The following is a 17,533-nucleotide window of genomic DNA, read 5'->3' as shown; positions in this document are numbered from 1 at the left end:
TGCAATTTAAGGATGCCTTGTTCCTAATTCTTTTCCTATTATACCAGCATGCCTTGCTAGAAGGGCAGAATATTTATAGTTTCAAGAAACATTAGGTATAGTTGTAAATGTTCAGCATGACAGAAAAAATTGCTTATACGTTAAAACTGGACACCGTGAAGATAAGTAACGTGAAGACAGAGGCTCCTACAAAGATTTTTGTTTAGTATCTTGCCTAAGCCTGCTAAAAATTCTGTAGAAGTTAGAAAAGACAGCAGAGTCCTTTTGGGTGGCATTCATCAGCCTTTTTCCAGGAGGCTGCCCTTGCCCTTCACCGCTTTCTCCACACTTTCAAATTCCAAAGCAAATTGTTCCTACCTAATCTGTAGGTGTTCTGATACCATCCATTCTTATAATAATGAAACCTGTGGGAAGAGAAATAGTATGTGGCTGTATAAAAATCTTTTTGCCACAATGCCTGTAAATAATAAGGCTGAATAAAATACCCTAAATGATCTTAATCTTGCTATTTTGAAATTTTGAGTGTAAGAGTTCATAATGTGTATTTTTTCCTATATTTTTGGTAGAAAATTATCATGTTGGTTTCCTAAAGGGGAAGAGCAAAACTTAAACCCTATTACTTACAGATTTTCAGCAAAAAGGTTTTTTATTTATCCCCAAAGGTGTCCCTTGAGACACAGAACTACTATTTTGAGACATTTCGTCTTGCTGCTAATCACATGGGTTTACCAACAGTAGGGGGAAAATAAAAAAAGAGTGTATCATAGGAATTGTTAGACAACCTTAGCATATGGATTGCTGATTTTCTTTTCTTTCTTTTCTTTTTTTCCCTGTGTTTCTTTTTAGAGTAAGCCTTATTAGGGTACAGCAGTGTCTTACTAATACTTACATCTTGCAAGCCTTCTGCACATATATTCCCCTTCAAACCTGTGTGAGTTCTGAACACCCATTGCTTCCAGACTGGTTTCTTCTTTATGCCTCCACAAACATTCTTGTTTCCTCCAATGCTTCCACAAACATTCTTGTTTCCTCCAAAAGATTTAAACGTTTAAGTTAACAGTATTTTTTTATATGTGCTTACGGACTATAAGCAAGCAAGTATATCTGAATAGGAAGATAGATGGAAATGTAGGTTTTTGCACATTAAAGCACACTTCTTCCAAACACAGCAGCTGTTGTAAATGTCTCTCTAGGTCAGTGTGTGCTACTGGTATGTTTGCAGCTTCCTGTAAACAGAAAACGTCTCATTTAATAAAAAGGAATTTGTAGTGAACAGACGCTTCAGCTGTGCATTTTAAACCATTCATTTAACTATTAAAGTATAACATTCCACCAATGTAGTAAAATGCAATACTTGAAAAATTCTAATGTCAGAATATGAGGTTTTCCTGTAATTTTTATTCAGTATAAAATATTGAAAATGTTATCTATCATATTCTTTAATTTTGTTAATTCTGTAGATAAACCAGTACTCTAGTTTTGCCAGACTTAATGAAAAATACTACATACAATGGTTGTATGTAATACACCAAGATACAGTCATAAATTGGTTAATAAAATTTTAATGCCTTAATTCCTATTAACATGATTTTTCTTAAATTGATTCAGTAGAGAAGCACTAAACTGTAGAAATGCCACTCTGTTAAGCAATGTGCATAGTACAGTTATTCACAGTCACTATGAAAGAGAAGACTAAAGCAGTCAGCACTATTTCTGGGTGTCGTGAAACAAAAAGTGGCTTTATCCTATTGGAGCTGATCCCAAAGCACATTGCAGATCTTATGACCAGAGAATTAAGGTTAAGAAGTCTGTTCTTGTCAGCTTTAACTTGGGTCAAGGGTATTGTTGGTTAATGTGCTTGGAGTTAAATATTAGCTCTTTATTTCCCTTAGGCAAACTGGAAGTATAGTTTATATTTAAATTCTAAGCAGTGATTTTTCATTATTTTTTCTAGCTAAAACCTCTGCATTTGTTTTGTTTTGTTCTTTGGTTTTTGTTTTCTTTTAAGGTCGCTTGAGTTATCCACATCCAGGGACTGACAATCTTCTGATGTTAAACGGTAAGTGCTAATCTTATAACAGTTTCTAATTATCTCTAGCTTAGCTTAAATCTGACATGTTGGTATAAAATTATGCTATTATATTCTGTTATTGAATTACTTGCCTCTAGTCTTCAACACTGATGGGACTGTTGCCATTTTTCAGACATGAATGGCAAGAGCTAATCTTGCAACAGCCTTTCATTATATCTAGCTTATTTGAAATCTGAAATGCTCATAACGATGTACTATTCTTTTTTGTTCTCAAGCAAACCGGTGGCATGTTCTCCAAAGATCTGCTAGAAATCTATTATACAGAAACAGGAATTAGAAAAATAAGAGGGCCAGAAAGGCATGTTTTTCTATCTTGTGTAAATAATGTGAAGTAGTGTTTTATTTTTGTTGGGTTTTTTGGAACTGGCTTTGTCAAGTAAGTTTCTAACTGCGAAATATGCTGAAGTTAGAGTTCATGTTCACGTTCCTCTCCTAGTAGGTCAAACTTCATGAACATCTGCTACTCAGTGAAGGCATGAACTTTAGCCTTTGTTCAAGGCTAAAGAAGGAAGCAAAGCTTGGTAATCCATCTAAGTCAATAATAAATCGGCGGGGGTTGCACACAAATGTTTTCTACATTGGGAAAAATTAGAGCTGTAATGCCACAGCTTCTCTAGATCAGAAAACATGGAAGCTGTTGTACACGAAGCAAGTACACTTTGGTCTTTGACTTGATGGGTCTAGACATTACCAGTAAAGACCTAATTATTAAAAAATACAGTCAGAATAGTTATTTCAGGTTTGTGGTTCTGTGGAGCTCTGGTTTTTTTAATTGCCTTACCCTTCTGCACAGTCATTTACATTTGCGCAAATGGATATAAAATGTAAGAAATATCTAACTTGCTTTGTGTAACACTGAGTAAACAGTTAAAATTTTAAGGAAATTCAGGTTTAGCTTTATACCTAGTAAAGGAAAATATTGCACAGGAGACATTTGAAGAATTAGGTCCTTTGGTATTGAATAGTTCTTTAAGATAATGGAGTAGCTTGAAAAGTGAAAATAGCTACTTAACTATTGAAATAAATTTAGTGTTTAGCCCACACAGGCCATAATCCTGATTCCTGTACATTGAATATCGATGTGCTTGATATTACATTTACAACAGTTAACTTTCTGTATTTAACTGCAACTGTAAGGCCTATTCTGCAAGCTGGTTTGTTCAGGTAGTATATTTGCAATTGTCATTATCTACTGATTTATAATGAAGTGTTGGATGGGAAGGTATTAAAAACTAAGCAGTCTTATGAGCAGCTGTGAAATATTTCAACGCTATCAGTGTAAGAAATTCATATAATTTTAATTCATTTGTTTTAATACTTAGAATGGTGAGCTGCTCTCTTTAGAGTTTTGCGTGGTCAAAGAGCATGTGGGAAGCACTGTTACACTATGGAATATCGAGGAAAAAGGGGGATTGCTGTTACCATGGATGTTGGAAAAATGCGTCTCACTGGTACCAGTCTATCCTGAAAACCTCTGAAAATAGAGCTGGAATATGCACTGAAGAATATCTTGTTTTTTATTAATGCTGGCGGGGTTTCTACTGTAGTTTGGAAGGTAGCACTTAATGTGACTGCTTTCCTCTTTGAAAGCTACAGTATTATTTCCCACCTTCAATAGGTGGGATAAAAATAACAATTTGAGTATCTAAAAGACAGGTGCTGCAACACCTAATTTTTAGGTATGCCTTTAGAATTTAATTCAGAGCCTTGGTTTAGACACCTAAGCTCTACCATGTTCCTGGAGAATCTGGTGTACCCGTCAGTGCAGTCCAGTGCAATCATGTATACCGTTAAGAGCCATTTCAGGTTCGAGTGTCTGAGCTGCAGCTCCTTGCAGCTCGAGAACAGAAGCACTGGGAGCGGCTTCTGGGACGCTCCAGCAGCTCAGACTCTGCACAACCTTTCTTTCTTAGCAAGAATTGAGGGGCTTCCTCCAAATGTGCGGTAATGAGAATTACAGCTTGAAAACTTGCTGATAAAGTTGTCGACTTCAGTTTCCTTCTCTGCCTAATAGGATTCAGGCTAACATTTCCCTGTATCCCTGTAATTGGTGCCTTGGGGGGAGGAATAGGGAAGAGAAGAGTTGGTAATCCAAAGACCCACATTTGTCCCTTACTTTCTCAGTAAGTATTGTAGTTGCTACACGAGCAGGAATTACCAGACCTTCATGAAAGAAAGGCACCATTTTTAAGGATCCTGAGCCCATCTGTGTGTGCACTAATACTTAACACTAGATCATGACCCTCACTGGATTGTAGTTGGCTTGATTTTAGTGGACTGGTATCTCTGGATCCCAGTAAGATTCTGACATAAGCCAGGCTGGAATTCCTCAACCCTTTTAAGACTAAGCACTTCTAGATAAAACTTATTTTCAGCTAGTATTTCCTCTTCTTAAATGATAGATCTTTTCCAGCTCATTTAAAGTGTACTTACTGAACTGTACCTAATATTAATATTTACAGTTTTCATTATTTAAATTAATGAAATGAAAGCTGATTTATGTGCTTTAATAAATTATATATGTGATAATTATATATCTTTTTCATCTCAAGCTGTTAAAAAAGCAATGCATTTTTAATGACTGTTATCTCTCAAAAGTCAAAAAAAGATACTTCAGAATGGGTTTACCTGACTACGTGTTTAATTGTCAACTTAGAACCTTTCTGTAGCAAGTCGTAATGCAAGGGGCCAATTTGTTGGGGGGTAGGGTGGGTTTTCCCCATTATAGGCTTCACCCCCCATTTATAGTTTTAATGCATTGAATTTTTTTAATGGCTTTTGAAACATAATACACCATTTGATTAGTTTAGCAATGCTGATTAGACTTTCCATCTTAAAGATACTATAGCTGGTTGTGCTTCTTAGAAGAGGTGGTTTACTTCAAAGAGAAGTTATTAAACTTCCTATACAGGAATTGCTAAATGAGTTTCTGTAGTCTGTTAGGCATGGCAAACTTGAATTGTCATAATGAACTCTTTCACCCTTAAAATTTATAAAGATGTGATTTCTAAAGAAATCTTAATAGAATTTAGGCACCCAGATCCAGTAGAATAAAATGGGAATTAGGCACCTACCTCCTTTAGTCTAGACTCTTGGGAATTTTTTGCCATAATTGTTTATGGATTTCTTACAATGACAAGTATTAATGAAGAAGTTTTCATTACTTCACTGTCACCATTTGATCAGTAAATCAGGAATGTTAGTGATAAATAGTATTTTATCTTACTTTCCATCATAAATTTCATCGTTATCTTTAAATACAGGAAGCTTGCATAGTAGTTTTTCCTGTTATACTACATAATATTTTGAATTCAGCTCAGTTGTTCAGTTGAGTTACTTAAGTATGTATGTATTTGATCTCTGGTATATATTTGAAATATGTGTCTGAATAAAATAGAAATGATACATTTACTATCTGTGTGATAGCATTGCTCACATAATGTGCAAAGTTACATTTATATTGTCTTGATGTTAGATAAATATGCACAAAAAGTGTATTTACTTCTGTCTTTCATATATCTACCTCTGGGCTGATTTAAGCTGCAGAAAGGGGGTTATTAATTTTTTTGACAGGTTTAAGCCTTAGTATGCAACTTCAGGGATATAGAAACAGAAGGTTTTAACTGTAAGGGAATGTCTGTTATATATACAGCACTCTTAATGTTGGAAGGTTTCAATGTTATTGAACTTCATTTTTATTGGGCATCATTATTCTTCTTGTATGTGTTGCCTCATTTATATTTTCTAGAATAAAAGTATATCTCTTGTTCTTTCTCACTCATTTGAAGCCTTTCAGAGGTTTTGGCTAATTAAGATATCCAGCTTAATAGATTAAAAGATACAAAAAATATTTCTGTATGACTTACTCTTTGAACAAGTTCAGGAAGGAAGAAGTTTAATCTCTTCTTTTTGTTGTTGTTGTAAATCAATTATTTGCCTGCAGTGTCTGGCCTTTCCCAAAGGGCTGTCTCCCCTGCAATTATTTATCTAAACATATGCACTACTTATGTAGAGAGAGAGATATATATATTAAATACATATATATAAGCACTCTATGTATCGCTAAATCTATAAATAAATATATATAATGTGTATAGTTATACAGACCACATGCTCTGTAAGCATATGTGCTCTGAAAGGTGTAAAATATTATGTGCATGTTATTTTAATAAATATAGAAATACTTCTGATTGAAACTAATATCTTCAGAAAGAATAATCTCTGCTTACAATGTACTAAAAGTTTGATTCAGTGGAACTGTTTTCACAAGTAGTATCTGGCCTTTGAAAGAAGTTTTTATATATATGTATATATATGTGACGTGGAGAGATTAAAATTCTGAAGTTTCATGAAGATAGGATATGTTTGCTTTAACATCGTATTTTTAGTAACAGTAAGACTGTACGTACTGTTATTAAAACAACTGTGGTCTTAAAGTCTGGATAAAAATAGGAAAAAATAACGAGTTTTGCAAATCCATACATTTTGATGTTAATGATGACATTTATTGCAGCAGTGCCTACAGATTGTCTTAAGAATGGGATCGCATTTTTCTAGACACAAAGTGGCAGAAAATCCCTGCCCAAACCTGTTTACAATCTAAATGGAAAAGACAGATAAACATCAGGGATGGGGGTTTGCCATAGAAGTAAAGTAAATAATGTGACAACATCAAGTACAGTTATTTTCCCATTTTCTCTGATTTCATTGTTTTGCTGAAGCAAAGAATACACATATAACTTTGGTACATCATTGTAATTTCCATATATATAAAATACTGCAGCAACTACCCCTTTAAGCTGAATTGCATTGGGGTTTTTTTAGCATTTTAATAACCCTTTTGTGTTTCTCCTTAAAGTGACTGTTTATTTTTAAATGCACAAAGAAAAACAGTTCAGGTGTTCTGTAACAGAATATTTTTATGCATATCAGCTTGTCTTAACTGTGAAAATATAAGAAAATAGCTGAGCTGTTTTGGTGGGCAGAAAGGAGCAGAAATGGCAGAAGAGAAGAAAAATTACTAAGGCTTTTGCCAAAAGATGCTTATTAACATGCATTTGTATATTACTCTGTGAGAGAGAACATGGCACTGCAGTCATTGCTATGGATGTGATGCACTGGTGTTTTCCCTGGTTACTCTAGTTTTATTTGGGGGGGGGGGGGGGGGGGAAGGCATACAGGGGGTTAGACGAGGGCTTAGTGACGCTACTGCTAATGCTATGTGGGAGTCACTTTGGCCGAGAGTCAGACAAGATTCATACACGCTGCAACACTGACATAGAACTGCGTGTCTTTTAAGTGCCTGACTCCAGAGGAAAACAAGCCTGAAGTTTGGCATTAGTCTCCCCATGCAGCAGCAACTAATGAAAGAACTAATCACACAGAAGTATGCATTATGTTTTGTGGATTCTACTTTGACGTGGGAAATCTGAATTTAGGTATTTCCAGTTGGTTAGATACCCAGGTCTCTTTTGGAAAATGGGCTTTTCTGTTTTGGCTTGCTAATAGGAAATTGGAGGATCTGAAAAACTTTAAGCAAAAGACTGTTCTCATCAATACTAATTCTTTCAGATGAAAGAAAATAAATTTGAAAGTGAGTTCAATGCAAGTTGGATAAGAATATGATGACTGCTGTGTAAAAAATATCAACAGTTTTAATGGAGAAAAAATAAGGGAGAGAGATTTTCAGAATTCCATAAGCAAATCACTGAATTCCTAGTAGGAAAGGATCAAGAAAAAAAGAGAGAAAAAAATGCTTACTAAAAATTTTTAAAAACCCCATGCAAATGGGAGGTACCAGGGTAGATGTATTTAATATTATGAGAACAGAACAGTGAATGACATTTACGAATCACTGAGTTTATGAGGCTGCATATATATCAGTGTCCCAGAACCACAGTTGCTTTTTAGGAGAGATGTATGTATGGAGTCCTAGTAAAATCTAAACAATAACGTTGAGATGCAGTGATCTTTGTTCATAAATGTTGCTATAACATTGTGGTTTATAGTAGTATTTTCTGTTTGGATATTTAACTACAATGCTGTAATGATTAATCTCTCTCAGATACAAAGTCTGTGAAATGGGAATAGAAAATACTCTGTGGAAACGTAACTAAGAAATTACACACAGTTTAATAGTTTTTGTATTAGTAATCTGTCTATTTTTAGTTTCCTAGCCTTCAGGCAGAGAAGCAATCAGTATGGTCTTCTGAACTGTAGCTATAAGCATGATCTCTTTAAGAATCTTGCAAAACTCAAAAGTTAGGAAAGTCTTGGGTTTACTTGCAGTCTGTCAGAAATTGTTGCTTTGCCTTTGTGCAGTGTTTTTGATACAATGCTATTTCTTGTGACTTGTGCCCTGATTTTGTTTGCTACCACAAGGAGTCTTTTGTTTCAAACAAAACCTTGCGGTTAATTTTCTGCTAGGTCTTTTCATGAAAAAAGAAGGTCACAGCTTATAGCATTTGTATTGTCACTGCAAAGGACTGTACAAACTGTTCCATGGACCAGAATGTTTCGGTGATTAATTTAACGCTTGCTACATGTTTTTAAAGTAGTATTTTCCTTTTTTACAATTTCAGTGCCCTGTGTGTTATTTAGACACTTGTGTAAGGTACGAATCTCATTTGTGAGGATGAATTACAAAGTTACCATCATTTACGCATCCATAACTAACATGAAGTTAAGATCAAATATAAAGACAAGTTGAAATATTTTAAAGTATGTTCTTTACAGCTGGTGCTAACATCAATTTAGTAGTAAAATAGTATGGTATTTAAGTGAGACTTTAGTTTAATGCATTCTTATCTACAATTATCAGTAGCAAGTACTGATGCAGATTTTTACTTATTGCTTACCCACATAGTTCTTTGTATCTTAAATATTTTAATATGTGGGCATGATACAGCTATTTGACATTTTACAATTTGTCCTTTGTTTGCATGCAGCGAGGAGTTATGGGCGAAGACGAGGTAATTCACTTCTGTTTGTTACAGTACAATTAATTCTGATGGAGCTGTTACTGATCATTATGATTAATTAATCCAGACTGTTGATTGTAAACGCTTATCTGCATGTTGTCTTAGTTTGGGGAGGATGGATGGTGTGAGGGAAGGAGCAGTGGAGTCTGGATTGTTATGATCATTGATCTCTTTTTAGAGTTTGAATTACAAATCCTATAATCAGTTAAAACACTGTAGTTCTAATCATAATTTAGTTCGTGCTAATGGCTACTGCTTGCAGTTGTTACCCCCTTTAAAAATACACAGTTTGCTAGTTGTTCTTCTAACTCATCTTCTTTTGCTTCTGTAGAAGTGATAGTGTACAGAGTAAAAACTAAAAGCCTTTCATAAACTTAGCAAGAAAGCTAGTAGACAACTCTTAGAAATAGTAAACAGATTTTTGTAGTATAAGCCAATGTATGCTCACTGACCTTGGAAAAGCTATACTGATTTAACTATATGAGGATGTGACTTGTGGTTGTTATAAAGACCACGTAAAATGTGCAGCAAAAACATCAAGATCTTTGATAGCTTCCAGTATTCACAGCATTACACGTAAGTTCATGTGTGTCTCTCTTGATCTCTGCATTGGTTCATAACTGATTGCTTGGTAGTGCTAATGTAGAGAGGAATGATGATCATGGTCAATGTATGTGGCAGTATAATCGTATTTTGACAATTCCTGGCAGATTCTGCTTAATTCTTTTCACTGTCATAAAACAAAAAGAAACAAGTGTTTAAAAGGACTTATCCTTTTAATTCACAGTCATCAGGAGAAATGTGAAAGTGAAGAGGAGGGAGAAGAAAGTATTAGGAGTCATACAGAGCATGTTACTCTAAATGTGTTAATCCATTGTCCTCTATGTCATCTTAGCTCTCTGAGGAGCTACAGTGCTTTTGGTAAACCTTTACTCACATTAAAGTAAAACTGATCTCTCTGGTATCACTTCAGAATATGTTCTGATGGTTTAATTTGTACTGGGAAGAGAGCCTTGGATTCTCATTGTTCTTTGACTTTAACATTGGTCTGTGGGTAAAAAATAAATTAATTCTGAGGGTTATTCTTTAATTATTCCCCCCTCCATGTACTTGCCTATATTGTAAGTTGGAATTGTCGAAGAAGTGCTTTTAGAGAAACACAAACATGATTTTCATGGTCCAAAGAGACACCTTCCTTAAGTATAAATTGTGTGTTGTTTTTAAAAAAACAGAACAAAAACTGAACCCCCAACACACACACTTAAATGCTTTTGTGGCAATACTCTAATGCCAACAGGTTTATTAAAATTGGCATGTTTTTAAGTCACGTAAGTTTCTTTTTTGCTGCAGTATAGAGACTTGCAGAGGTAAAGAGCAAATCTGTGTGCTTTTTATAAAGATAACCCAGCTAAACTACAGTCATTTAGATTTAAGATGTTAAGAATAACTCTCATATATTAACTTTCTGTTTCTCCCTTGCTTCCTCACTTTTCTGCCCCATTGAGCACCAGGTACATGCTTCCACTTTTAAAGGCACTCTACTTATCTGTTATCTAGCTGTTGAATGCTTCCTTATGATAGCAAGCAAGGATGCCATCACTTGCTCCCCAGTAGTCATATTCTCAAACATGCGTATCACCATTCTTAATGGAAGGGAGGAGCCTGCTACAGCTTTCTGCATTTGTTGTACTCCATCAGATGCCTACTTAAGACACAAATGCGAAATGCCACCATAAATATGTTGTAGTTACAGTCTTTGTTACTTAGTACAGTCCTGTGGTCCTGCTTTTATTTTGTGATCCTCATGACATTTTATTATGTTTGGTTGTTTTCTATCATCTTGTGTTTTCATTCAGTATTTTTGATATACTATATTTTTTTTATGGATTTAGATACCAAATCAGGGTCATTAGGCATTACCACAACATAGGTCATTGGTCATGATGTTTGCTGTCTGTTCTTCAGCCTTGTCTTTAAGCACTTGATTCTCACGTGGTCTTCTGGAAGTGAATGGCTTTCATGCTGCTGTCACCCCTAGCTGATCAGCACAGTGTCTGCAAGTGTTCCTATGGGGCTTTCCTGGTAGTATTCCCCTGAGAGAGGATAAAAGTTAGACTGCAGTATGGCTCAGAGCTAGGGTACTGCAGTCTCAACTGTCAGGGACCTGCTGCTCCTGCATATGGATTTGCAGTGGGTGAATCTGGAAGAAGTTGGCTGTTTGAGATGGAAAATTAACTTGCTTCCCAAAAGTGTGCTAGGTTGTTTTTTGGTTTTGTTTGCTTGCTTGTTTTTGGAAAGCAGTTGAATTAATTAATAATTATTTAAAAAATGAGTGAGAGAGAAACAGGAAAAATTGCACTTCAGAAGAAATGGTGATGTGGGGTATTTATTTTGCTTCACAAAAGTGTTTCTTTTTGGGCTCTTTGCAGTTGAAAGACTGACTTCTGAATTTGAAACTTCATTAATCTTGATGTTGCTAATCTGAAGCAGTGAAGGTTTGAATAAGCTAAGATGCATATCCTGGCCTTCCAAGTCTTTTCATTTTGGAGTTCTCTAAAATTTGTAAATATGAAATAGGGTGCAAATAAGTGGGACACAGTTACCATGCTTTCACTCTCTCCTGCCATCTATACATCTGTTTTGATCAGTTTGCATTTGCAAAGCCATCCTGTGAACTTCTCAGATTTTACACTTGCTTTTCAGGGTAACTGTAATCTTTACTGCAGATTGCTACGTGTTAGGAACCACCACAAGGCTTCCCTCCAAAACTGTGGTAAATTTGAGAGTGAGAAGGCTAAATCAGCACTGTGACTCATTTTTCAAGTGTTACATTTTGCACATTTATTAAAATTCTCTTTTGCTTTCTTAGAAATTAAATCTTTTCTTACATTATCAGCATCAGATAGCTTTAAAAGAGAAGAGAAAACATACCTGTTTGGAACTTCATACTGTGTACATGTTTTTTCTGTTTCCCTCTGTTCAGTTAAAGTGTAAGATTTTTTTAGACATGCAGTAGTCATTCAGGTGATGGAAGTTACCAATTTAACTTGAAGCTAAACCAAAGGCAGACTAACTAAACTCACTTAAGCAGCCCTTAATATGATCTCTTCATAAATAAGACCCTTTATTTAAAAACAAATTACTACTTTCCTACTGGATACAGCAGAGTAACTACAGTATAATGTAGTGTGAAGTATTATGCTTAAAGTGATGTCAGCTTGCAATCTTGAATTTCCTTTTTGAAGTTTAATACATTTTTCATTTTCTTAATTTTTCTTTAAACTAATATGTACTTTTCTAATACCGTGGTATTTTCATTTTTACTTTCCAGACTGCTATTACCCCATTCTCTAAAATTACATAACCACATACTGCCACAAAATTATTTTAATGTATATTATTATCTTTTCTTTTTAAGGCCGTTCTTCCCTCTTCCCAATAGATGATGGTTTGCTGGACGATGGTCATAGTGATCAAGTTGGAGTCTTGAATTCACCTACCTGCTATTCAGCTCATCAGAATGGAGAACGAATTGAGCGTTTTTCTCGGAAAGTGTTTGTTGGAGGTCTTCCACCAGATATTGATGAAGGTGAGCTGCCTGAAAACTAAGCAAACTAAGTTTGGAGGGAGAGAGAAGGAGAGACTTTGAAAAACCTAAATGAAGTAGTAGAAGTAATCCACCCAGCAAAATAATGTTGTGCTGTAAAAGGCTACAACTATATATATTTTTTGTGAGAGTTGATGGATATGTGGAGCTTAATATCATTTGATGTCATCCATCTCCTCTGGTTTTGAGATGGTTCACTTGTCTCATTCTGCACTTGCAGATTACAGATTTGCATGTGATACCTGGAATAGGTGTTACTGCTTACCTTGCACATTGTGTTCAAATACATCTTAGCCCTTCATAGTGTCCTCTGTCAGTGCCTGCTTTATCCTCTATTTATAGAAAACGTCTATTAGTAATTGAATTTTAAATTCTACTTTACTATTACCTAAAGATCTCAGAAGTGGTTTGGAAAGGTTAATATTATTCCTGTTCATAAATAGAGAAACTAAGGCAGAAGAAGGTCAAGTGGCAGAGCACTCTGTGATGCATTGAACATAGAATGTACCACAGAAGCATAACAGATTGTTATGTGATGCAATTGGAATTGCTTTGTACAGTAGTGCTGATTTGAAGTAATCGTGCTGTTTAATACTAAGTTTCTCCTGTGCAGATAAACGTAAATTACATGTTAGCTTTGTAATGTAAACAGAATTCCCTTTACCAGGTTCATTGTAATCCTAGAATAACTTGCAAACCAAATAAGCTGACTGTGGTTAGTTAACTTTCAGACATGGAACAACCATAATTTGGTTTCATCTTTGTTGTGATGCTCTCCTGCAATGTACTAAGGGATTTATTTTAATATACTTCAGCTTTTTTTGATGCACCTTAGCTTCTAATTCAAATGTGCACTGTTGCCTTTAATACAAATGCTAAACAAAGACACATGGAAATATATTTTCTTTCTTTCCTGCCTGTTTATGTGCTGATGGCAGGATGCGACTGAAAGAAATGGAGCATATTTGTGTTTGATGAGTTATTGCTCTTGTAGAGTTTAGGGTGGTTTAATTTTTTTGTCATGGCCAAGATTCTTACAGTCAATGACAGGAAGGAGTGGCTGGGCTAGAAAGACATCACAAAGTTGTGCATGGGACACAGTAGATCTTGCAACAGGAATATTTGTGGTTATGTTAGAAGCACCTCTAAATAGGCAATTTTAAGTTTCTGTGCCTGATCTGTGCATGGTATCTGCTGGAAACTGCTAGCATGCTAACTGTAGTGGTACTTATTATATGAGTATCTACCTACAAAGCTCTGAACGGTACATCACTATACAGTAAATTGTTTTGATTGCATTCAAACCAGAATCTGAATTTAAGGAAGTACCACACTAGTTTTCACCACTGCCTTTAGTTGCCCATATGCTTCTGAAATGCTCCTGTTATTAAGCAATAAAAAACAAATGTAAGCTTAAAATCACCAGAAAGATATTGTGTAAAAATTAACCCTTTGGAAGATGTGTCTATTTTAATTTTTTTGTTCACGAAAGTTGGAATTTTGTTCCTTTTTCTCCAGGAAATGTCAACCTTTGCTAGAAACAAAGATCTTTGCTTGATGGTACTTCTTCATTGAGTTACTTCATTTATTTTAATTGCAACTATTATTATACCTGTTTTTAGATGAAATTACTGCTAGCTTCAGACGATTTGGGCCTTTGGTAGTAGACTGGCCTCACAAAGCAGAAAGCAAGTCCTATTTTCCACCAAAAGGTAAGAGGAAGGTTTTGACCTGTCACTGAGTGCAAATCTTACTCTGGGAAACTGTCTCATATAATTTACAATCCATGTGAACAGTTAATTATACAGTTTCAATGCAGTTTCAGACATAGTTCCTTTACATATGAAGTCTAAAACCTGAGAGTGTTATTTTAGTAATGTGCCTGATTCAGTCCTCGACTCTTGAAGGATCTTCCATATTCTGATTTCCCATATATCAGATCAGCTTTATATAGTTGTATGTGTCATTAATCCTGAATTCTGTATTTGCATTTCTATCTGGTTTCCAAAACAGAAATTTGGAGAAATTTTTAAGACTGAATCTGAGATAAAAAATTTCATAGGAGGTTACAGGTAGGATTCAGGAGTATGCATTTGGGTATCTGATCAAGATAGTCAATGTTATGTTTATTTCAGTTTTAGGATGTGAACTTCCTATGAAGCACTAATTATCTTTTTTGATAAATGATTAAATACTGATTGTTAACTATTTCTAGTGTTGCTGTTAGACTAGATTTTTTAATATCACTTACAAAGTGTTGGAAAAGCCATTCTGTACATTACATAAATTATGTAGCATATTTCTGTACATGTACAATCATGTACGGGTACATATAAAATAAATGCAAAAATCTGATCCAGATACAAAAGCAATGAAGAAATTATTCATTTTGTAGAGAATGCAGCAATTCATTCCTTCCCTGGAAGTCACAAAAGTAGGTATTGTCAGGCATTGGAACAGGCTGCCCAGGGAAGCGGTGGAGTCACCATCCCTGGAGGTATTCAAAAAGCACGTAGACAAGGCACTTCAGGACATGGTTTAGTGGGCATGGTTGATGGTTGGACTCGATGATCTTGAAGGTCTTTTCCAACCAAAATGATTCTGTGATTCTAAGTATAGCGCCTCTGTAAACTGATTCTTCATTTATTTATCTGTCCATCTATGCTGGGAAGAAGACAGGATTATTATCCCAAATGTGTCCTTTAAAGACTGGGAAATGGAATTGAAAGTATTTGAATAGTATTTATGAACACTGCATGGAAATTCTAAGGCAAACAAAGAGACACTGGCTTTTTCAATTGTCAGCCTGATACACAAAGCTTCTGTCAAGTTAAATTTGATTATCCTAAGGAATGCATCTCTTTTCATAAATTACCAAGAGAAATTCTTGAGGAACTCTTTGAGGAACATGCATCTCGCAGAGTCTGTGATGAATATATGGAAGAGGGAAGATGTAACATAGTCTGACCTGAAAGGAACGGATTCTGGCATTCATTTCCAAGGAGATAGTCCTGTCTCAGCATCTGAACATCTTAAGGATATATTTCCGGACTTCCTCATTTAATAAAGCTTTTTGATATAATTGGAATATTTATAATTGCCACAGTAAAAAAAAAAAAAAAAAAAAAACCAAAAAACCAAACCCCAAACCTCTGTATTATAAGCAGAGCTTCTTAAAAGCAGAGCATATAAATAGAAGAACTTCAGTCTGTTGATCTAATTAATTTAGGAAACACTTGCAAACTAAGTGTTAATTTGATTTCCCATGATTAACTGATACTTATTTGAAATTTAATAGCACTTACTGCTCTTCAGTCTTAAAACTTTATTCTAATTTTCAGTTTACTACATTATTCAATATTGTTTTGTAATGTAGCCTAACACATTTAAAATACAGTGTAGGTTTCTCTTTGTAGATGCTCTGGAAATATAGCTTGCTATTAACTGCTGAATATTACTCTGTTTATATCTGTTTTCTTCAGTGCAATAGATATGGCCCATGATTATTTTGTAGAAGAATTTCTAAAAAATTTGTCTTAAGTGTTACTCACATGTGCAGGCAAGAACCACGTATACGCATATTTAATAAGATGTCTGAAACTGCTAAAGATAGGCTAAATACTAAGAATGCTTTGAGATTGATCAGTAATTAGCAGTTTAGAAATACATACTGTATTAGCCCAAGCAGTTGGGGGTTTTTTGTTTGGTTTTGTTTTTTTTTTTTACATTTAGTCTCCAATTTCTAATTTGTCACTCTGCATGGAGTCAATTCAGTGTATAAATTTTTGTTTGTTCAGTCTCATTAGAGATTTAACATAGTATTACTTTCCAAAGACATGTTAGAATTGCCCAGTTCTGGACTGATTTACGTAATAGTCTTCTCCATGGTGAAGAGATACAGCCTGGTTTTTTTGTTTGTTTTTTTGTTTTTTTTTTTTACTTTTGTTCAGTTTTCCAGGCTGTGGCTCCTTCCAGGCTCTCTGCTTACAAAAAGTCCTGAGGGAAGGCCAAGTTCATAATAAGTATTTCCTTGCTTGAAGAAATGCAAAAAGTGCCCTGATCTATCAAGGCCGGCTGCCTCCTGAGAAACACCAACTGCTTGTTCTTAACTAATTACATTTTGTATTGGTTCACCACAAAATTAGGCCCAAAGAAAACAGTAATTTTAAAAACTTCACACTAATCTTACAAGGAAACTCTGTTCTGAAACAGAAGAAAAGTGAGATCAAAGTACAAAGTCTGTAAGCAATCTGCCAACTGTAATGGAGAATTCCTTCCTTTCTGACGTGCCACTGTTTATCATAACTCCTGTTATTACGTAGTTGGCAAATATACTTATTTATGAAACAATACACATGTCCAAAGCAACTTGCTGAGGTGAGGACTCCTTCCTATGATAATGAAGCTCTCAAAAAAATGGCACCATGAGGATATGCAAATCCAAAGAAGGCCTTTCAAAATATGCCCAGTTGTTTCTGTGCTCTATACTATTTATAATCTGTATCAAATGGAGGATAATCTGATTTAAACAGGACAGTATCTCCAGCCTTTTCTAATTGTCTGGGTGTTTCTATTGCCTACTATCTAGCAGTTGTGCAGTAGCTTCATTTATTCAAGGTTCTTAACTGCTAATTTGAAATTGACTGAAAAAATTAGGTTGAAAATGTTCAGTTTCTAGTTTCAGAAGCAAAACCCCAGGTCCATCCAAGCTCTGTTTAACTTGTTACCAGCTTATTTGATCACACTGGGTAGGATTGAACTCTGGATTCAGGCAAGGAACTGTAGGTGTCTTCATGTGTGATTAGTGTCTAAGCTTCCTTTAATCAATGGGAATCTGGCCAATACAGTCAGTGG

At 35.1% G+C, this 17,533-nt stretch overlaps 1 protein-coding gene across 2 annotated transcripts in view; it reads left to right on the top strand.

Moving 5' to 3' along the window:
- The window catches only part of CPEB2 (cytoplasmic polyadenylation element binding protein 2), a 56,690-nt gene that overhangs the window by 23,451 nt on the left and 15,706 nt on the right, over window positions 1-17,533 (top strand). Inside the window, exons 4-7 of one of the 2 annotated variants that reach the window (XM_069793376.1) lie at window positions 2,009-2,059; window positions 9,040-9,063; window positions 12,491-12,661; window positions 14,302-14,391. In XM_069793376.1, coding sequence (XP_069649477.1) covers window positions 2,009-2,059; window positions 9,040-9,063; window positions 12,491-12,661; window positions 14,302-14,391 — 336 coding nt within the window. The remainder of the gene's footprint in view (window positions 1-2,008; window positions 2,060-9,039; window positions 9,064-12,490; window positions 12,662-14,301; window positions 14,392-17,533) is intronic. The other variant, XM_069793383.1, reaches the window with a different exon arrangement.

The sequence above is a fragment of the Haliaeetus albicilla genome, chromosome 1 (genome assembly GCF_947461875.1).
Source record: "Haliaeetus albicilla chromosome 1, bHalAlb1.1, whole genome shotgun sequence".
Classification (NCBI taxonomy): Eukaryota; Metazoa; Chordata; class Aves; order Accipitriformes; family Accipitridae; genus Haliaeetus; species Haliaeetus albicilla.
The sequence above is the reverse complement of the archived record's forward strand: the minus strand, read 5'-3'. Positions and strand labels throughout refer to the sequence as shown.